Source organism: Lingula anatina, chromosome 7 (assembly GCF_051362555.1).
Source record: "Lingula anatina isolate TDL-2025a chromosome 7, LinAna3.0, whole genome shotgun sequence".
In the NCBI taxonomy this organism is placed as follows: domain Eukaryota; kingdom Metazoa; phylum Brachiopoda; class Lingulata; order Lingulida; family Lingulidae; genus Lingula; species Lingula anatina.
In genome coordinates, this window is record NC_141773.1 from 6,153,533 (window position 1) to 6,176,074 (window position 22,542).

General features: G+C 36.4%; 2 protein-coding genes across 3 annotated transcripts in view; both read right to left on the minus strand.

Moving 5' to 3' along the window:
- The window catches only part of LOC106164469 (uncharacterized), a 34,769-nt gene extending 22,741 nt beyond the window's left edge, over positions 1 to 12,028 (minus strand). The window contains exons 1-17 of one of the 2 annotated variants that reach the window (XM_087016867.1): positions 11,878 to 12,028; positions 11,169 to 11,271; positions 10,482 to 10,614; positions 9,977 to 10,213; positions 8,623 to 8,727; positions 7,677 to 7,778; positions 5,910 to 6,415; positions 5,401 to 5,554; positions 4,701 to 4,883; positions 4,380 to 4,542; positions 4,032 to 4,189; positions 3,286 to 3,511; positions 2,843 to 3,035; positions 2,346 to 2,441; positions 1,748 to 1,876; positions 945 to 1,124; positions 46 to 184 (exon numbers count right to left, since the gene is read on the minus strand). In XM_087016867.1, coding sequence (XP_086872993.1) covers positions 46 to 184; positions 945 to 1,124; positions 1,748 to 1,876; positions 2,346 to 2,441; positions 2,843 to 3,035; positions 3,286 to 3,511; positions 4,032 to 4,189; positions 4,380 to 4,542; positions 4,701 to 4,883; positions 5,401 to 5,554; positions 5,910 to 6,415; positions 7,677 to 7,778; positions 8,623 to 8,727; positions 9,977 to 10,213; positions 10,482 to 10,614; positions 11,169 to 11,204 — 2,740 coding nt within the window. In that variant the 5' untranslated portion in view covers positions 11,205 to 11,271; positions 11,878 to 12,028. The remainder of the gene's footprint in view (positions 1 to 45; positions 185 to 944; positions 1,125 to 1,747; positions 1,877 to 2,345; positions 2,442 to 2,842; positions 3,036 to 3,285; positions 3,512 to 4,031; positions 4,190 to 4,379; positions 4,543 to 4,700; positions 4,884 to 5,400; positions 5,555 to 5,909; positions 6,416 to 7,676; positions 7,779 to 8,622; positions 8,728 to 9,976; positions 10,214 to 10,481; positions 10,615 to 11,168; positions 11,272 to 11,877) is intronic. The other variant, XM_087016868.1, reaches the window with a different exon arrangement.
- A 3,221-nt stretch (positions 12,029 to 15,249) lies between these two features.
- Positions 15,250 to 21,980, minus strand: LOC106164464 (uncharacterized). The gene is made up of 3 exons (XM_013542391.2): positions 21,873 to 21,980; positions 17,674 to 17,941; positions 15,250 to 17,296 (listed from the first exon to the last, which is right to left on the minus strand). The coding sequence occupies exons 1-3, from the start codon at positions 21,899 to 21,901 to the stop codon at positions 16,607 to 16,609; spliced, it is 987 nt and encodes a 328-aa protein (XP_013397845.2). The 5' UTR covers positions 21,902 to 21,980; the 3' UTR covers positions 15,250 to 16,606.
- Positions 21,981 to 22,542: the final 562 nt, after the last annotated feature.

Here is a 22,542-nt window from a genome sequence, read left to right on the forward strand (position 1 = left end):
ACAACTCTTCTTCTTCACCCTTTTACAGCAAACTACAGCACTTACCACTTTCAGTTTCCATCTCTCCTTCATCATCATCATCATCATCCTCAACCTTAGAAGCAGCAGCCCCTCCTTGTCTTGACTTTAACTCTTCAAGGAATGCCCCATAAGTTCTAGGCTCCCATACAACGAGGTTAATATACTAAAACAAATAAACAAACTGTAAAATTTACCTGCATTGCCCCTGTTAACTTCATTCTTTATATCCAATATAAATCTTATTAATGAAACTTCCTAAATAGATTGGTTCTAAAAAGATAATTCTACTGCATATGTTTTCAACTCTCAGCAAGTTATACCACCAGATATTACAAATTAACTCTATTTTCCACTGTTTATTTTTATTTATTTTTTTCTAACTTTTTGGGCATATAAAATTATCACCCAAAATCACAAATACAATTATTTTGTTAAAAATTCATCAGAAATTACTAATATGCATTTTAACACTATATTTAAAATGATATAGAATCATTGTGCATTTCAGCTGCCATCTTATACAGTATGGTTAGTACATGTACCACCATCAGCCACGAAAGCTTAATTACTTTGATAATACTGTGTAGATCAGCTGAATCTCCGCAAAGTCATCAACTGTTTTAAATTTAAAGGGATAACAACTGTTCATTTTGGCCAAAAATGGATTTTTTTCTAATTTTTTTTTTGTAATATGGTCTTTAGAGATTATTAGAGTGTAGCCATCTATGGAGGTCATGTGATATGTGATGGCAAGTGCAAATTCCAAAATAATTGCGTTAACTGCTGTTTTGGTGGTAAAACAGAATTTGTTATATTTCTGTGAGTAGTTTACAATGTATTTATTGTAGAATATGGATATCATATGAACAGTTGTTATCCCTTTAAGTCCAGTAATAGATTATATAAAAAAACTTCATCCTCACCTTGACACTTGACTTTGCCCCTTCTCCACCAGCAAACTTCATGATAACATCAAACATGGTTTTGGCGACAAGTGGAGGTGGGAAGTGCAAGCCACCACATCCTACAGATGGGAAACTGATGGATGGATGCTTTGACTTGGCAGCCATCTTGAGGCATTCTTCCACCATGGCACGGAGAGTCTACAAATTAGGAATAGTGTGTTGTGCATTTGGAAATAATTTGAGAAGTTTGTATAATTTAGATGCTTCTCTGCCATGGATCTAGTAACATGACATAAACATAAGGAGACAGATCATTTATAAATGAAAAAAAAAAATTGGCTGCCTAAACCTCTTCCAGCTCACACACAGAAAAAAGACTTCCCAATTAGAAAAAAATTACTGTACCTTTCCAATTTACATAAAACACATTAGCAGGTATAACAGATGAAAAAAATGAAAATCCAAACTGTTTGTTGAGGTTTGCACTTAGTAGGCAATAAAAGCCAGTTCATTGCAGTAGTTGAGACTCAGCAATCACAATCTGTACACCACCTCCTCAGATCATGAACAGCACCGTTTTTTGGTACCCTCTACCAGGGTGACAGATTGATTTTTTCACAGATTTTCACAGATATGTTTCTAGATAAATAGACAGTTATTTTGCTGTGTGTGGCTTTTTCCGTTTTCCCTATATCATCTGCCACCCTGGTGGAGGGTAGTTTTTTGGTGGCATTTGGGGAGGAACACCAGAACACAATGTTTAGTCACATCTAGAACAGTTCTGTCTAACTGAGAATCACCAAACACAGTGTATGGCATACCTTCTCATGTCCTGGCTTGTATTGCTGGCAAACCATATGGTAAACTTCTTTGCAGCTTTCAGGTAACTTGCCAGACCTTGCAGTCACTTTCACTTCACCAAAATTCCCAGGGGCCTGGGCACTCAAAGCCTAAAGGAATGGACACAATTTCTGTTGGTAGTTGGCATGGTTTCAGGTAAAAACACTAAAATTGCATCTGGAATTGTGTTTTCAATCTAATGTAGCAACAAACTGTGTATACACTAACATCAAGTATCCAAAATATTCCAATAACTTAGGAAGATTAAAAAAAATATGTCATTAATCTGGAATTGATACAAAAATTTACTATTTTATTGACTTAATTTTCTGTAAGATTCAGGATATCAAAAGTGATCCATTTCACCTTCCCCTCACCTCCACACACACACACACACACACACACACACACATGCATGCATGTACTCACAGGTGTGCGCGTGCACATACACACCCACACAAGCCTTTATCAAAAAATACAGAGTACTTGTCCCCCTCATAACACCATGATCCTACAATGTATGTCATAATTTGTGGGCATGGGCACTCCACAGTTAAATCCACAACAGGGAGGTCTTACCTTTTCTAACTCTTCCCCAGCAGCATTCAGAAATATCTTGGCCAGGCCGTACTGTAAAGTTAACTTCTCTGTGACAACATTGACCAGTACTGAAGACTGAAAACAATAACTGATATATATATATATATATATTTGGCTGCAAACAATAAAATGACTATAATGAATGGGAAGTGAACCTACTTATATATATATATGTATAGGAAATATAGATTATTAAACCTCATGTTAATTGAGATCCAACTGAAAAACTATGTGTACATATATGAAAATGCAAATACATATGAAAATCACGTGCAGCTGTTTAGCAAAATAAACATGCATTAACCCTTCTTTGTATAAATTTTAAAAATGTTATTTTTTTTAATTCAAAATGCAATGTTATGATAAAGAATTGATTGTGGCTACTTTCATTCGATTCATTTACAGTTGGTTTTTCATCATGCCAAAATGAACGATTTAATTGATCAAAATCAAATAAATAAATCAATAAATCCTACCCATCTATCCTTGGTGATGTCTGCTTGAACAAGGGTAATCTTTATGCCACCTTCCACCAAGTGAAGAGGTGCTTTTTTAACTTGTGGTGTTTTCACTTGTTTTGTCTCTGGGACCTCATCTTTCTCTGCTTCAGCTTCAGCTGGTACTTCAACTCTTCTTTGATGAAAAACTGCGTGTAGAAACTTCCCTAAGCTAAAATGATAGATATATTTAGAGCAACAAAATTTTGTTAAAAAAGAAAAAAAAGGGTCATATTAAATAAATATAAAATCAAGCAAGAAAACATGACCAAATAATGTTTATGTAGGTAACAAAAAAATATGACACGTACATGTAAGTTAATATGCAAGTACATTTTTAGGAGAATCTCTCTCTCTCTCTCTCTCTCTCTCTCTCTCTCTCTCTCTCATACTCTACTAAGGAGCTGAAAGACATTCCACACCTCATTATGTCCTTTTGCTGTCCAGTTGCCTTTTGCTGTCCAGTAGCCTTTTGCCTTGGCTTCGCCTGAGGAGGCTGAGGCTTTTTCTTAATTCTTGTTGGCTCCGAAACAGTAGAGTCCGGTCTCTGTGTGGCCTTGACCTCTAGCTCCACATAACACTGGTTGTCTGAACCAATGGTCTTCAGGAGACTTGACCCAGTGGTTTCTTGCAAAAATTCAGTCATACCTGATATATCAAAGTAAATTCAACTGATTGTTATGAACTTGGCTGTGATTTGTTGACAAGTTTCATCACGTCTGTACATTAATTTCCACAGAAAAGTGCAAATCCTGTATTCAACAGCTTGAAAATTAAAACTAATATCAGGGCAGCCAATTAATATTTTCTATGCTGACAGTTACTGTTTAATCGATGGTGCCAGTACTTAAGTCATAAATGTAAGAAAGTGCATTGTGTTAGTTGTTCTTGGATATCAAAAGAATGAATTGTGAGTTATGCTAGACTGTTTTCTGCACTACTTCATGATAATTGTGCACGTAGAATGAAGGACAATCTTTGCATGCACACTGCGCTGTGCTTTGTAATGTGACCGGTAACATTCGACAGCCATGGGAATCACATAAATAGACAATAATTAATACTCAATCACCACAACAGACAACAAAAAACCTACTTCAGCACAGTGCTTTGTTGTGAACCAGTAGCCTACCGTTACAATAAACATTGAAATCAAAAGCATGCATACCAATCTTACTGACATCCATTTTTGCTGAGGTAATGGTCCTGATGAAGTCTTTGTCAATGGTTTCTTTAGCCTGCCTCACCAGGTCTCTAGTTCCCCGCAGGACTAGTTTTCCTTCCTCTGGTTTGATGTCAAATGATACTCGGAGTACAGGGTTTTTGCTATGTAACATAATATGAGAACAAAGGGTTAATATGACAACCCTGCATGCTAGTTAATGTGACATAAGAAGACCTGATCAAAATTCATCTGTCATCTTCAATAAGTACACTCAAACCCTAAGTGTTTTGACTTGAATATGCGTTTTCCATACAGCCAGCTATATGCTTGCATCACAAGATTTTTACTCACCTGTTAAGCATCTCAAGAGTGTCCCTAATTTTGTTCTTGATCTGTGGAATACTCAGGTACTTCAGTTCTCTTTTGCCAGCTGTGAGTGCATCGGTAACAATGGCATTCACTTCAAAATAGTCTTGCACTGCCTTCAAACTCTCTTTCACTTCTTTCAAAAATCCTAAAAGTTAAAATCTTCCAACAGTTATTTTTTGCTTTAACAATTTTAACAATTTCTCTTTATCATTTATTTAATGGCATGCTCTAGTTATAGCATCTAAACAAACCCATTTTAATGCTATATTATATATATGTATTTAGCATACATTTGCACAGTACCTTCAAATATAATGATGGCTCTGTCTACAGTAATAACCACTAGGTGGCGACTCTGCAGGTCTTCTATGGCCTTCTGGAATGTGGCTGTTGTCAGCATTCCTTGACTGTCTGAATCAACATCATACTGCTCTTTGTGCAGCAGGGCCAATAGCACAGATGCTGCCTCCTCAGCATTCTTCTCACCTTTAAACACAGAAAAAGTCTAAATTGATGTCTGTACATTAATCTTTTATTATTGGTCAATTAGATCCAAATTTCTCTGACAAAAATTAACATTTATTACAAATTTCTATTATATACAATAGTAATTGTGAGGTTGCCACTACCAGTGGATCACAACAATATGGCGACAATGCAATTCACTTGTTAAAAGAACCAACAACCTTAATGAATCACACAATGTTGCTAACCTAACACAATGTGTCACAACTTACACAATATATCACACCTCACAATTAGCCACAAATAACTTGTCACATATAACAAAATGTGTCAAACTTAGCACACTATGTCACATCTAACACATTATATGACATAACACACTATGTCACTCCTAACACAATATATCACACCTCAAATATTCATGTCACATACAATACAATTTTTCTCACCAAACACAATGTCAATGGCCTGAAAAACAATGATTGTATCTAACACAATGTTATACGGTCAGCACTTTGAGCAGTAAATTGGTACTCACCAAGTGCAGTAATTGCTATTACACTGCCACCAACTTTCCAAACAACATCAATAGCTTTATTCTCAAGGGCTTTGTTAATTCTGTCTGCAGCTTCTTTCTTTTGAAGCAAGTCATGCAAGGGCAGAGATACAGGTGCCATCTTTTCTGAGACCTCCTGCGAAAAAAAAACATGCTGAGCCATTATAAACTAGACAGCAACCCTGACAAATATACAGACACTAAAAAGAACAAAGTATTATCCATTACTCCAGTCTTATGTAATCAGGCATATTACAGCAAGTTACAAAATGGTGGCATCTTTTGCAATTGCCTGCTTCTTTTACAACGAGCTTGTTATTTTTCAAAATATGAATCCACCCATCAGCAATATCCTGGATCCACCAGTAATGCCCTGATTAAGAAACAATTATCCAACACGTCACTCACCGATCAAGGAGCACTTACAGAACAAGAACCACTAATATGTGTCAACTCTATAATATTTGACATTCATAACCAACAACACTTGCCTGCAACTTTTCATATGTTTTCAAAACCACGTCCCTGACGGCTGACTCTGTCCCCTGATACTCTATGATTCCATCTTCTTTAAAACCTGTCTTAAGGGAGGGTGACGCTGTTTCTGCCCAGAACCCTAATTTTGACAGGAGTTCCACTTTTGACTTTGTGCTCTTGATTGTTTTCTGGGTTTCTTTTTCTTTTGGTTGCTGTTGCCCTTGTGACTGCTGAGCTGGTTGTTCATTTTGAGCAGACGACACTTCCATTCCTGATGTCTTTTCTTCTTTAATGTCCTTATCTGCTATTTGATTAGCAGGTGGCTTTGGGGAAAATTGCATAAAAGGAGCTGGGTTTTGGAGTGAGCTTTTTGGGGGAATCGATGTAAGATCATACATAGAAGTTGACTGCCAGGAATGATCTTTGGAACTGTCACCAGAGGGAGTTGGCGGTCGCTCCGATGGGAGGGGCACTATATTGTCATCTTGTGATATTTCACGTAATGGCAGCACCCTCACACCTATTACAAATAAAACAAAAATGGCAATTGAAAATGAGGTACTGGTAAGGAGTTTGCTGGAAAAATATGTATTGCTGCTATAATTTGCAGCAAATTTGCAAGAACATATATAAAATTCTTTTGTGTACATTTGCAAGAAGAGTTTTGGGAAGGCCTGATATTTTGCTAAGGGGGCCTACATGTACACCATTTCTCTGAAAAGAAATAAACAGGTTTTTATAAACATGTCACACTTGAGAATTTGTCATTTTCCATAATTAAAAGGAAAACAAACAAATAATATTTTAATCAATCTTATTATTTTTCAACATCCATATTAAACATTTTGAAGGCAATTAAATATCCAAGCAAAATTGCAGCAGCATGCTTGATGACATCCAGTGCAAAAATTCCATACACAAACCACATTAGTACTTAAAACATATCAAATGGCTGCAAAAGTCTCAGATATTTTATAGTAACATTAAAAGTTATAAGATTACTCAAAGTGTGATTATAAATTAAATGTGGTTGAATAACAAATGTACTGATATAAGTATAATATATGCAAACATATCGGGGGCATCTTGACAGTCCGAAGGTTGATTGGTCAGAGGGTTCATTGGTCCAAAAAATGGTAACATTTTCATCATTTTTTTTAAATCAAGGGTTCACTGGTCTGAAGGTTCTACAGTGAACATTTGGACCATTGTTATGGCCCCAACATATCTCTCCTCTTCCCTGGCCCTAGGATACTATTGTAATGTATATATTCTGGCGTTGTGTGTGTGTGTGTGTGTGTGTGTGTGTGTGTGTGTGTGTGTGTGTGTGTGTGTGTGTGCACGTGTGTGTCTGAAAAAAACGTGGTAGGACATACATGCATCTACATGTACATGTACTCTGGTATACCTGCAAAATGTACCTCCTGAGAATTCTTTAATTAAAGTAAAGCATGATGCACCTGCACCATTGCAATGCATAACAAGAAAAAGTCTAAAAAAAGCAACCGTTAATCAGTAGCCTTAGGGTGCTTTCCCAGAGATTTAGATCAATCTAAAGATTAAGTTTTAGATTGACCTAACTCCCTGGGGGTTCAGGCTAAATTGCAGTCAGCTGAGCGGACACCATAGTTAATTACCCCCTTACAGCTTTTAGTAGGCGGGACAGACGCTTAAGCCTGCGAAGCTGACAGTAATCTAGTGAGACTCCCCACAGGGATAGATCGATCTAAAAATCTATGGAAATGGGGTGTTAGCGTTAAGCCGTAAACATGAAAATGAACCTTTTTGCTGTACTATCTTCCTCAGAACTTCCCCTGGAGGTTTGGGTGGTAAGGGGGGTGGAATGCGGGTTGGGGTTGTTCCCTTGGTCATCTGACTGGATCCTTTAGTTCCCGAAGAAAATGGAGAAAGGGTGAGCAATCCATTTTTAACATCAATGCATCAGCATACAACTATATTAACTTATCGTGTAAATCAAAGCAAAACAAATAAAAACAAGAAGCTCAGAGAGGTCACTTTAAAGGCCAGCTCCTCCTGGGAACTGAATTCCCTGGTACATTTACAACCCCCCTAGTCATCTGTTAATATCTTTGTCAAATCCTATTTAGTCTAAATATGTAACAAGCTGGTGAGTATGTACTAGTATGAATTATCATTTTACAATATAAATGTGTTCTATTACCAAATTTGGACAAATTTCTCTGTCTCCTACATGCTGTGAATAGTAAGTAATAGACATTTGTGCCTTCTCTCTATGTACAGTGTATATGTACATGTATTTCAACCACATGACAAGAATGACGGGGATAAGTTATATTATCTTTCAACCACTAGATCATACAAAAACCTATTAAGATATAATCAATCCAACTTCAATGCCAAAAATCAAGACTGACTTTCAGAGGTCTGTGTTTATTTTGAACCTAATTTGATCTTAATTAAAATTTTCATTTTTGCAATTTTTATATTTCAAAAGTTCTAATTGAATTCACTAATTTATATGTACAACTTCAATCTTTTGATTGCAGTTTCACATAATTTTATAATAATAATAATAATAATAATAATAATAATAATAATAATTATTATTATTATTATTATTATTATTATTATATCATTGGTAACTGGCAGAGGTGTGTTGATAATATATGGGTGAGGTTCTTTTTGACCTCTCAAACTCAGGGTAAATATTTTGTACTGGGGATTCTCTTTTGAAAATATACATACTTGGATCTGTAACTTCATCATCTTTCATAAATTCCTCCACATAAGGCATTAATTGGACACTCGTGCCTAGTTTTTCATGTTCTCTAGATAAAATTGCTGGAACAGCTGAAAACAAAAATAAATACGTAAATAAAAATGTGCAAAGATTTAAGGCTAAATTGTATATGTAATTGCAAATAGAGCAATCCAAAATTCACAATTTTCAACTATGTTTTGTTATAAAAAGAAAAATTTTATTACAGGGTTACTTTATTTTCAGAATGTGCTAAAAACAAATTAAAGGCTTTTCTTGACTTCAACTGCATGCACGTACATTACTTTCCCCCCACAAAAATAAATAAAAAAAATAAATAAAAATCCTCTTCATGTATTGTTTTAATGGCTGATTCTTATTTTTGTACCAATTTGTCCTTTCTGCTGGTCTATTGTCTGAAAAAGTCTACTAGATTTATTTCAATTAAAAAAACTACGGCAGTTTTAATCTTACATGTAGAATAACTTATGACAGTCACACCTATCATTCCTAAGCTTTTTACAGTGTATCCACTCCATAAATACAAGTTCATGTAAATATGCAGGCTAAAATAGGTTAGTATTGAATGTACATTTATTTGCAGTACTATTTATCTTTCCGTTTTATACATGAACTATATAGATAAAATTTTAGGGTGGTTGCTTTGATACATGTATCTGGTTGACCTGATTTCTTATATGTATCAGTACCAGACAAGTGTAACTTGTTTATTGTGACACAAGGTAGATTATTTTGTAGGGCAAATTATGTGCTGAATATTAAAATATATATAATTCATGAAGCTCAGTTTGAAAAGTAAAGAAAATATCTCAATAAAAATATCCTAATATACTTATAATAATTATCCCTGAAAATACCCTCAAGTAAACTTCACATTTTAATCTAAATGGATGTGACAACCTCCCAAACCTTCCCAACCTCCCAGTATCAATTTGAGTTTAATGAATAGTCATCAATTCGTTTCTGGTTAAATAATTAATAAACCACAGTCTTTTAATTTCAGTTATATATTTCTCACACCTCTCTTTTTTCTCTTCTTTATAAATTATATGCAAAATTTGGTTTTGGATATCTTCTTCAGATTTTAATTAGCCTGTTAAATAATTTACATTAATAATATATTACTAAATAACTATAAATAAACATATCCTACTGACATATACTGTGTTCTGCACTGTTTTTACTTGCTTATCAGTTATCTGTCTTCTTGGAGAATGAAGGAAAAAAAGGGCACCTCAGATGTTCGGGGGGGGGGGGATCCATTGGTCTGCTTTTGTACTTTAAGATATTTTTACATTGTAACACATAATCATACTTTACCTGATGGATCCTCAAATTCCACCACAGCTCTTTTCTTTTCATTTTCAAAAGTGCATTTCTTCACCTCCCAACCTCCAGCAGCCTTGCTCTCAAAGTAAAGTTCCAGGTAGTCAGCTGACACCCCATCCTTCGGAAGGTCTTTGATGATGATTTTATCACAGCAGGACATGAGACTTAATTCAAGAATGTGCCCCTCGAGTGCCTTGTTTTTGGCCTTGACAACAGCTTTGGAAAATTCTACAGCAAAGTAATATATTGGTATTCAATCAGAATTTGATTGTGATCAATTTAATTAAAAGTTAAAATAAGTATCATTTTTATTCACCTTTATAAGCAGAAAGTAATTTAGGTAAATCACTGTGCTTGAGAACTAATGTCCTTTATTTTTCAAAAGAGGCCAGCTGTATATAAATATTCTTATTCTGTGTCTTCCATAATATATTTTTTCAATTGATTTATTTACTCTTTTACCAAAGGTTCACTTAATAGTAAAATCATACTGTACCTTTAATCTTGTCTTCAAACAGAGCCACAGCTATGGTTCTGCATTGCCCATAAAAGACTTTCTTCACATCCTCTCCTGTTACATTTTCTAGATACAGCAGCAAACTATCATCAGAAGAATGTGGGGATATGTTCTGAAAAAGATAAATAAATAAAAATAACTACCAGTATTTAAATAAAGGCTAATAATGCCCATTATGAGTACATCCAAATTACATACCAAAACACCTCACTCTTCCTGATTATCTTAACATTTATTGGAGTTTAAAATAGTCTGACAAAATACAGGGATCTCTGTAAACTACCCCCCTCCACATTTGTTCCATCAATACTGCTAATATATGTAGTAAATACAAACATAAATTCATGATATAAAACAATGTTATGCATTAATTTATGTAATTTGAGCTTTTTTGGTTTCACATCAGAAAAACAAATAAATAAATAAATAAATAAATAAATTAATAAATTAATAAATTAATTAATAAATAAATTAATTAATTAATTAAATCTCTCATCATGCATAATACAACATTCATTTCTTTGTGTGATCAGATAAAATATTTTGCTTATGCTTGATTACATGTCAACACAACTTTTTTATCAGGACTCAGGATATCTTTGTAAATATAAAATCAGAATTTTATTGGTAATCTAGCAACAGATTAACAGTGAACCCAGTGTGTACCTTGACCAGGACTAGTTCACTTCCTGGTTGTTCCATTTTGATTACGTGCAATAAACTCTACATGTACGTCTGTCCTGTGGTTCTACACCTGTAGTAGATTGATCTAAAATACAGATGTAAAATTATTAAGTTAAAATGAGCACAAACTGAGAGCCTAAAAGTCATTTGTAAGAAGGTTCCATCCTAAGTAATGAATCATTGGTCTATGTGTAACTGCCTTTTATGTTTGTTCACCATAAATCTTTATGTTCATTGGATTGGATTTTACCAAAGGGCGATTTTTTTTCTGATATTGTTCAGGTTTTTTTTTTATTATGAACTAAACTTCTGTCCTCTGTTAGCAAAGTAATTCTATGTATATTGTACTAGAAGATGTACGTCTTACTATTGGGACGAGTACTAGCTAGTCTACTGTGGTACATGAAGCACATGACATGGGCGCTACATTGTATATAGGGTTCAAAATATCCCACAAGTTAAAAACTATATGTATATTAAATATTGCCACTGACATTTGTGTAGCAGGCACTGTGTTATAAAAACAGCGAGGAAACAGACCGATCCATTTTTCATGTCAAAATATAGCCTGAAGATTCATCTATACTATCTTCATAAGCGGGCGTACAGGTATTATGAATCGTCGCCCACATTAAATAAATTCAGAAATTAAACATTGGAGTTAAATAACAGAAAACAATTAACGCCTCACCTTTCTCCACACCTTGAGCTCTACATCTGTATCATAGTAATTGTAGCGGGACACCTTGGTAAGGGTATTTTGGGTGTCACATCTACAGCAAAATTACCCATGTTTTACTTTCGTTTTTAATCTGCTCCGTGCCCCGGAAATCCCCACTTTATTTACCACTATACCGGAACACGCAGTTTCTTCTCCGTCGCAATGCTTCTCTGTCGCAATGCGTGCATTTGGTAAAATAGCATTTACAGCTACCCGAATATATGTGTAGGTCATTGTTGGTAATTTTTATCAATCATGCGTTACCTTCTTGGTTATACATTCTTAATATGTATTTACCGGAGGACGGGGGCTGGGGAAGGGGCACTTTTATTTATCTATTTATTTGTGTCGTTTTATTTTTTCATGATGTACTCGTTAATCTGAATGAACAGCCTTATGAAGTTGGTATTTCTGGTCCCCTCTTGAAATCAAAATTTTGACTAACTGAATCACAGTTTTAAACCGTACCGAATAGCACCGTTCGCCAAATTGGGGGTGGGGGGGAAAGGGGAGGGGGGTTGGCTTCGCATCCGCGGACCCTCCCCCCCCCCCCCCCCCCCCCCCCCCCCCCCCCCCCCCCCCTTCAAATAATCCTGGATCCGCCCTGCATGGCATAGGTATAACATCTCTATCAGTGTACATGTAGGCCTACTGACCTATATACCGGGACTTTGTGCAGAGCAAGATTTGCTGGTAGTATCGATTTTTTACTCTGATTTTTCTGTATACTATTGTTAATTTCTTGTTTAAATAATATTAATAATAATCAACATTTGGAATTATAACAATAGATTATAATGTCACAATGATAATGCAGAGAGCTAAGGAAGGGCATGAGACTTTTTTTTTTTTTTTTTTTTTTTTTTTTTTTTTTTGTAAGTTACCTTGACCAAAGTTTAAGGCAACAAAAGAAAAATGTGAAATAACAAATTTCTCAAAAATAAATGGAAGAGCTTTGATACGATAACAAACATTTTATTTCACATATTTTATAAAAAAAACCCTAATTAACAGTAATCAGAACCTCTTATTTCATAAATTATTTTAAAACTAATTAAAATATTCACAAAATATTTATATATCAATATATCAATATAACAATAAGTTTTAATTATTGAAAAAGGTGACAACCTACATATATGTACATACATATAACACAGGCAAGACTGAAATCCGGGTAGAATTTGGCCTGGATTGAAATAACAGATTGCTTTGGTGACATTTTAATCTTACCTTTGCAGTTATAAAATATTCCTAGAATTTCAGTTTTGCCAGATGCATACTTTATCCAAAGTCAGAAATCACAGTAAACGCATAGTAAAAGAGGCAAAAAATTTTATCTTTCCAATAAATCCTCATTTCTGATAGCAATCATAATAAACAAGATTTTTTTCAAGACCTGCAGTATTTCATTTTCCACTCAGTTTATAAGACTTAGTACTCACCTTTATTAATTAATTAAAACTTGACTTACCAAAGAAGAGGGTTATTCTCTATGCAGATAACATAGTATTTGATATTGAGACAAACTACTACATTAAATATTTGATGATAAAGTTATTTAAAAATGATCATGTTTATTATTTTGTCACACTTGATGAAGGCACAATTTTTGGAAGTAGCTAACATCATCCCTGTTGTCTCAAGCCTCTAATTTCAGCTTCACGTATAGACAGCATCCCATTAATTATGAGGTTATGCTGCCTCTGGCATATGACCCAGACGTGACAGGAATGGAAGTCCGCTAGCTATTACGTTCCGATTACTTTCAACAGGTGACATCCTCTCCCCATATATTGTCTAATATTGTCATATTGTTAATATAAGTTAATATAAGTGAGATCGCAGGTCCTGGTGCTTTGATAGATATTTTATCCTTTATTATATTATATTATCTACCTTTTTAATGTAAGCATAACAGAGTAGTGTTAGAAGTAGCTTAGACAGCAAATAATATTAAAATGTAACATTATAAAGGCTGAATAAATTATTATTACTATTATTATCATCATCATCATTATTAGTATATACCTTGGTAGCCAACTAACCCCAATACTCCTACCAGGTGGCAAAAGCCATTGCAAGTAACACCTCCTGGCAGCATAATGATGACAGGATCCTACAAGGTAACACTTCTGTAACCATATTAAACAAGTGAAAGTTACAGTGTAGTTATAGGATGTCAAAACACAAGTGTAGACCACAAGTGAAACGCGCATTTTTCATCTTTTGTACATGTATAATTGTTGTAGGCCTATCGGTCTTTTGGTACGGCAATCTTCTAACACCTTTCACCACTTTCGCAGAATTTGGAGAACCACCTGTATTAGCAGAAGATGAGGCCTGGACGAAAAGTGGCCGAGCCGAACTTGAACAGTTACTGTATTTTTGGTACAACTGCAGTCGAGCGTATCCCCCGAAGAAAACGGCTTTCATCGGCAACCGTAGCCACACAGTACAATTCATTACAAATAAAAGGGAAAGACTGTACGTTAGGATTCAAGAATATTTCTTAAAGGAATCGAAGCCGGAAGGGAAAAATTATTTTTACCCGTCAGGCGGAGGTAGCAGTTTTAGGGTCGAACTCCTTGGGCATACGGAGGCCCACATTTGTTCGGTTAGGGATCACTTCAATGGTACGTACACGGGAACGTGTCCTAAGATATACAGCTGTGTAAATGGGACAGTTTTTCTGGATTACGTTAACTTTGATGCGTTCAGGCATCACGACGGAGGTCTGTGGCCAGGAAGAATTCATAAACATTTAATTACGGAACACATTTGTCCAGAGCGTGGGATACCTATAACACCAAAGAACGGAACGACGGATCTTCGTTGTCTCAATAAATCAACTCGCGATTACGTGAAAGGTCGATGGTGGAAATTTAAAGATGATTGGAACTGGGGAACAGACGATGGCTGTATTCTGCCATTTATGTCCGGTGATAAACTAAAACACTGCTATCAGAGTAAACGCAGTATTCGGGTGTTAGGTGACTCACATGTTCAAAATATGGCGACTTATTGGAGGCAAGAACTGCGCAGCGCTGGATCAAAATTAAACTCTACGTCTTTCACAGTTGTCTCTGCTGTGTACCCGCCGATGACAAAAAAGTTATTGAGCATCATGCTTTCCAATGTTACCACTCCGTTGACCGCTAGTGACATAGTATTATTCAATTTTGGCATTTGGGATGTCGTAATTCAACGAGCGGACAAGTTGATTGAAGAAAAGTTCCCGCCTTTTCTCGAATTTATTAAAGGCGTTCGGACCAATCCTCTTACGTCCTCATTAAGAATAATATACATCAACACCTCCCCAAAGCGTTCGGGCCAACAGGATTCTAACTATTTCATGATTCCGGCCGTGAACGAATTTATTCAAAGCAAACTCAAAGAGACAGGAATTGAAATAATCGATGGATTTAACTTCAAAAATGTCATGATAAATACAACTTGTGACAGCGGACACTTTCTTTGCACGTCGTCTAATGCCCCGGCCCGAGGAAAAACGGGTATGATTTTTGCACAGCTTGTTTTTCGTTTGCTGTGCAATTAATACACCGTTTACATAGTGTGTAGCGTCTGGGCGGAAGCTGCCCCAATATATGGTAGATTTATAGACAAATAATTGAATTCAGGCTCGGGAGGGACCAATAATTTAGTGTAAATAACCTGGACGTGTAAAAATTGTATTATTTAAGGTGTGAGTCACATCAGACTGTAAAAGAGGCATCAAAATATTGCCATTATTTAATAAAACCGGGGGTTTATTATGCAGACAAAGTACAAACTCATTTGTTCCTTTTGTACCTCAGGTTGGATAAAAGATGAAAAACAGAAGTTTGTTTAGGAATTATGAACTTATGATTTTCCTAACTGCGTCTGTCCTGTTACAAAGAACCAAGAATGAATCTGTATCTGTGCCTTATGCTTGCACTGTTTTAAGTCGCAGATGCTCTCCAGAAAATTAATTTAACAACTATTTTGTAAACCAAATGCAGAAATTATTTCGTTATATATTCGATTTCATGTAACCCTGATCATTAACCGGATTAATTTACCTTGAACCTCGTGTTGACAATAATCCTAGAGTGCATTCCCATAGATTTAGATCGATCCATCTAGATCGACCTGACTGACTGGGGGTTCACGCTTAAGAATTGTCAGCCGAGCGCGCACGGTAGTTAATTACCCCCTTAAGCTTTTAGTAGGCGTGACAGACATGTAAGCCGGCTAAGCTAACCGTAATCTAGTGAGACTCCCCACAGGGATAGATCGATCTAAAATCTGTGGGAATGGGGTCTAAGAGTATGAAAGATTTTCGGCTTGTGTAAGATAATTTTTCATTTATGATCCAACTACCAAGCTTAGGCTATTAACAATTTTGCTCAAGAAAAAAAGAGAGGTAGGAAAGGATTTGTCCAGGTTGCCAAGGTAGAACAGTAACAAATGCACTTTCTTGTCGTGTGTCCGTTGCACAATAACCTTTGAATTAAATGGCTATAAAAATGTTTCAAAAAGATTGGAGCTTTTTTGTGGACATAGGCCCTACAGTAGAGTTATGTATTAGGCCTATTTATAGCCTACTTTACTTTGATAAAATGTTTCATGCCCACACATATGTCTTAATTATAATGCAAAATAATGTCAGGTGCAATTTAAGATATGAAGTCAGTTTCCTCTAGTTCACACATTTTCAATTTTTAGCTCCACTCCACTTTGGGCGCCATGACGGTCCATTGGGCTCGTCGTTAGAGAAATCATAGCCCAAATCGCCTGCCAGACGTCTCACTTCGTCCGTTTTTGCCACTGTCGGCAAGTCGGTGATGACACGAATTCCAGAATAATCCAATTCGTCGAAAACTTTTATTTTCTGTGATGGCCAATGTCCTGTCATTTTCTGTTCATTAAAGGCCCGTTTTTTATCTGCGATGTCTGTATTTGAAGCCCATATGGCTGGCGTCATGCAGACGAACACAACGTAGCGCCATCTATCGTGATGTTTACGACCTCGCTTTGGCCTTGCATTGGCGTGGACGGTACGAGAGTCCCATAATATCATGCCTCCTTTAGGAACCGGTTTTCGTATTAACTCGCAACCCTTCTTCTTGTACCAATCCACTTGCGCGTCGGTCAAATCATGATAAGTCAGATGGTTGCTTCCTTCAACAGCCTCGGGAAACGTTTGGTAAAATTCTTCATGGAATACATGCGAGCCCGGCATGACCAAAAAGGGCCAATCGTCTTCGGCTATGTCTTCCAATGTCACAGAACCTTGGTAGGCATGTAGCCCGCGGCGCTCAGCGGACTGGTCGATGTGAAGCCAGTGAAAACTGGGGTCGTAGAACTCGGTGTAGCCTAGCTCAGGCGGTTCGCAAACAGACACCTGGCATGAATTTAATAAATTTTCATTAAAATAGTTATAAAAATTGGAGGGTGATTTAACAATAAAAGGAATGCAAAAACTAGAAGCACGGTAGGCCTACATGTTTACACCAAGTTTAAAGGTGTAAAAACAATTAACTTTCCATTAAACTTTACAGATTTACAAACTTTCAGCTTTTTAAAGCACTATTACAGCTAGTCATGTTTGAACTACTGTAAATTAAAACGTAGCTCTTTATTTTTTTGGTTTTTACAACTTTGTAGGTATCATTAAGCCTGCAAACGCACTTCGTACTACCTGTAACTATACGCATCGAAAGTAAGTTCTACATTGACTAAATGTTTACCGTTTTTTTTAGATATTGAACATACACTCACTGCATCAAAACTGGATAATAGCTTCCGTGTTCCCCAGACTTGCGCAAAAACATCTTTGACCTTTAACCTCACATTCCAAGAAGCTTCTAGGTGTCCAACGCGGTAATGTGCTGCCAATCCGACTTTGCTACATGGTTTCCGACCCTGGACATCCAAGTCCTTGTACCATTGGTGTAATTGACATCGAAAGATGTCGCTATCTGCAGCACTGAGAACGTTAAGCAGAACTGATACACCTTGTTCGTCCAGCTCTCGCATGACTTCACTTCTGACAGAAAAAAGAAAACATATTATAGATATAGTACATGTATCCAGCTTGTTTCTAAATTTCCTTTTCTCTCTCTTTCTCGTTCAGGAAAACTGGACACGATAAAAACAAAAACACGAAAGCACAAGCCCTTGATAATGACGTTTTAACATTAAAATCTATCCATTGTCAGCATTTTTTTATATCATTTAAAAACATTCTACACATTTTTGTCTCAACTTGTGTAATTTCTTCTTCTTTGTTTGGAGGCGTTGTCTCATTCTGCCAAGGAGAAGCGGGGGCTTGCTTCTCCCAACAAATTCAGATAAATTAAAAGACATAGACCCAATTTCGAGTCTACTGTGCTTCTGCTGCACCCAACAGAGCGATATTACCATTTGGCTGCTGAAATCTGCTTAGAGCTGAAATCGCTAAGGTTTTTAAAAAAATGTCTTTAGGCGTGTTTCTCCAGCAAGCTGAAACCCCACCTTTCTAGGCACAATAAAACATGACTGGCATGAAGGTGACACTCTGTCGCAGGAAATACCTTTTGTACACAGGCCCAAAAGGTCAACACTAAATTCTTGTTTTTCTACTAATTAGATTCTTTAGAACCTTTCTAAGAGGACAACTTATCAAAACGCGAGAAACAAGTAGAGCCTATATGTACAATGTATCAGTCTTCACACAAAAAATGCAGAACCGTCGCTCGGATCTATCCGGAAGACCAGAAACCGCATAGCATTGTGGATAATATGCCACACAAGGATAACATTATGAAGACAAAAAAGAAGAGTGTTTATAAGTAAATTGTACGTAAATCGGCCAAGTTAGGTTAAGTGTAAGAAAATATTAATAGTGACATTTTAAACACTGGCTCCTAAAGAATAAAGCTTCAAACGCATACGTAACTATGCACAAACCAACTCCACGAACCATGATGATGGGGCAACATACATGTATCACTTTTGACTGTGAGGGGCCCGACTCTCAAGAAAGTCTAAGACCCCATTCCCACAGATTTTAGATCGATCTATCCCCGTGGGGAGTCACCCAAGATAACTGTCAGCTTAGCCGGCTTAAGCGTCTGTCCCGCCTACTAAAAGCTGTAAGGGGGTAATTAACTGTCGTGTGCGCTCGGCTGACTGCAATTTATCGTGAACCCCCAGGGAGTTAGGTCGATCCGGATGGATCGATCTAAATCTCTGGGAATGCACTCTAACTCCCCCAGGATGTCAAAATACCGGTAGAGGAGACAATTTCAGTCTGGAGGGAGTTGAATGGTAGTCCCGCGCCATTTTGAAGAGTTTGGCTTTTCAAAGATCATTTGAACCTTTGAACAACACACATATCTAAAATTGACTCATACTGCAGTTGACTGCGTATGTATTTCATGTATTGCACGAGTTTGTGTTTTCTTTTTATCTTTGAGACGATCTTTAACCGTTATCGTGATTGTGGTAGACCATACTAGTTAATTTGCTCTGCTATTTAATGAATCTCTTTAATCTTTTATTTGCCCCCCCCCCCCCCCCAAATGAAGAAACGACAAAGTGAACTTAAAGAACATTTACCATCCAATTGGCCCTAATATGGTGTTTCCCCAATTCTTGATCCTACTCTGCTAAGAGGAAGTAGCACTAATCATTTTTCGGGTGCCCAATGGTCCTTTATCAATGAGAATGAATCAAACCTTTCCTAATATCTAGCAATTTAAAATATAGAAGCTACGAGAAGTTGCCAGACTTGGAAGAGAGATTGGGGTCAGGAATAATGGTAGACCAGCGATTGCTGTGCGGCAATGAATAACCGCTTACAGATTTCACAACATGTGTTTTCCAGTTGTTTACTCTTCTATTCTATAGAATTACAGTCTATTGCACAACAAGACGAATCCGTCAAGTTTTGCGTGTCACTTTAGTTTTGCTTTCTTAGACGTTATTTCAAGATGTTCCAGGCGCATAAAAAATTAGGTCGACTCCACCTAATTCAGATTCTAGTTTTGCATGCTAGCACGCAGCACCAACAGCCTTGATCTAGGCTTTTTTAAAATGTTTCCATAACGTATAGTTAAAACCGACGCCGTCTAGACGCTTCCAGAGGGCGTTCCATTCGCAACGCGTCCCATTTTGCTTTAAATTGGTAAGGCGTCCAAAGGACACCGGATAAAATTAGAATTACAACACCAGCATACTTGAACATAAAGCTTCCACCTAAGTACTGCAAATTTACTATGCTGGCTATTGTGGCTAACCAAACCGCTCCGTGGGAGTTGGTAGCATTACAAAGTGCTCAATTACCTAAATGCTAATGAAGGGCAAGACAATTTCCGTTATCAATCAGAGTGGACGATAGCACCGATTTAGTAGGTGAAAATAAAGAGATAATAGAAACCAATTTGTGGAATGCCTATATCACAAAAATAAAGATGTAATTTGTACACATTAGCGGTTTTGGTAAATGGACGAATTAAGAAGGGATATATATATATATATTGCAGTGAAAATTTTAATGAAAAAATGAGAAAATTCAAATTTGTGCACATAATGAAAATCTGACTCCCCCATTTTTAATTTTCTTATTTGTTCATTAAAATTCTCACTGCAAACTACAAAAAATGTGCCAATGTATCAACCATTTTACATGCTACAGGATCACAGTCATATACTCAAATTAAAATAAGATTTATGAAGTTTTGTGGCGGGGGAGTCAAATTTTCATGGGGGAGTCAGATTTTCATTATGTGCACAAATTTGAATTTTCTCATTTTTTCATTAAAATTTTCACTGCAAACTACAAAAAATGTGCCAATGTATCAACCATTTTACATTCTACAAGATCACAGTCATATACTAAATTATTTAGAGATTACTGAATGTTTTTTGTAGGGGAGTCAAATTTTCATAGGGGAACCACATTTTCATTATGTGCACATTTAAAATTTTTCTTTTTTTAATGAAAATTTTCACCTGCAAACTACAAAAAAGTGCCAATGTATCCTCCATTTTACATACTTCAAAATCATAGTCATTTACTCAAATAAAATGAGATTAATGAATGTTTTTTTTTTTTTTGGGGGGGGGGAGTCAAAATTTCATGGGGGGAGTCAGATTTTCATTATGTCCACATTTTTTAATTTTCTTATTTTTTCATGAAAATTTTCACCTGCAAACTACAAAAAAAGTGCCAATGTATCCTCCATTATGCATACTACAAAATCATAGTCATTTACTCAAATAAAATGAGATTAATGAATGTTTTTTTTGGGGGGAGTCAAAATTTCATGGGGGGAGTCAGATTTTCATTATGAAAATCTGACTGGGGAGTCAGATTTTCATAATGAAAATCTGACTGGGGAGTCACATTTTAGGGGAGTCAGATTTTCATGGTACACCGGTACTGTAGATGCACTGCTTCAGAAGGTAACCTACTACCCAACACAGATACTAAAATTTGCTGACAACTTGGTAAAGAAACTAGCATGGGCTGAAGAGACAGGTTCGCAAGATAATATAGAAAAGATCAAAATTTCACCAGCACTTTAACATCTGTACATGAAGGGCGGCGGGATTTGGCTTCGTGATAACGTCATTATGCAATTGGCCAAACTGCACATGACGTTGCTAACCAATGGTTTATACAACACGCATATGAGGTATTGTCGAGAAATATTACCCAGATATGCCCGGGATACATTTTGCGATTATCTATAATGATTTCATAATAAGGAAGCCATTTTTGAAAAAAAAACTCTGGACAAATGTTGCAAATTTAATGTAAAGTTTCTCATTGAGGTGACGTCACACCTACTCATTATGCTTAGTACTGAGCAGTTGCTCTCAGATCATTCATTCACAGTCTTTGAAGATTTACCGTAATTTTTTGATTAACACGTCTACATGCATAGAAGGAATAAATATCTCTCTTATAATCATGCTTTGTGAGATCCTACCTCCAGTCATCATCTTCATAGTCCGGCATGTCGACAGATCTGGAGAACTTGGTACGTTTACTGTATATGTGCTGTGAAAACTGTCACCTGTTTTGCCCTAGTTTTGCAGGCAAGGTTAGGTGGACTAAGATAACAGGATTCTGTTTACCTTTAGTGGCAGACAGTTTCATGTGACCTATTTGTTTTGTAACCAAGGCGTGTTGTGTACCCTGAGTTTGCAGCCTATTGATAACGCTTCTCTTGTATGGTATAGCCTATATGAACCTGTATATAGTACAGGAGGCGTCTTCGCAAAATAATTATAGATCCAAATTCTATTTTTTGCTTTAGAAACAATAATTGTCAAACCGTGGTTTTGTGGTTGCAAGCTAAACGACTTAAACCGCAATTTCATAAGGCGAACGGAAAAACACGTGTTGCGAGCATCGCCATATTATTTGCGAACGATTTGGACAACTTTCACACTGGTCTCTGGCTGTATAGTTATGAGTTCTTTTTTTAGATTTATCATGAGACTAACTGGGTCAAAGTTAACTACAATTTCGGTATAAACGTTTGTACACTATTTGAGCTGAAGCTCTTTTGATAAACGGGATCCTGTGCATGTTCCTCCATTTCAGCTAAAATGGAACGAAATGTTGACGGAAAATATTTGTTGGGAGGGAGGAGT

Bases quoted from the DNA above. Each gene is read 5' to 3' on its own strand.
- LOC106164464 (XM_013542391.2), bottom strand. From the start codon at position 21,901: ATGCCGGACTATGAAGATGATGACTGGAG. The intron at 17,942-21,872 runs GTAGGATCTCAC...TTTTTCTGTCAG, and splicing joins TATGAAGATGATGACTGGAG to AAGTGAAGTCATGCGAGAGC. The intron at 17,297-17,673 runs GTGAGTGTATGT...AATTCATGCCAG, and splicing joins TATTATCCAGTTTTGATGCA to GTGTCTGTTTGCGAACCGCC.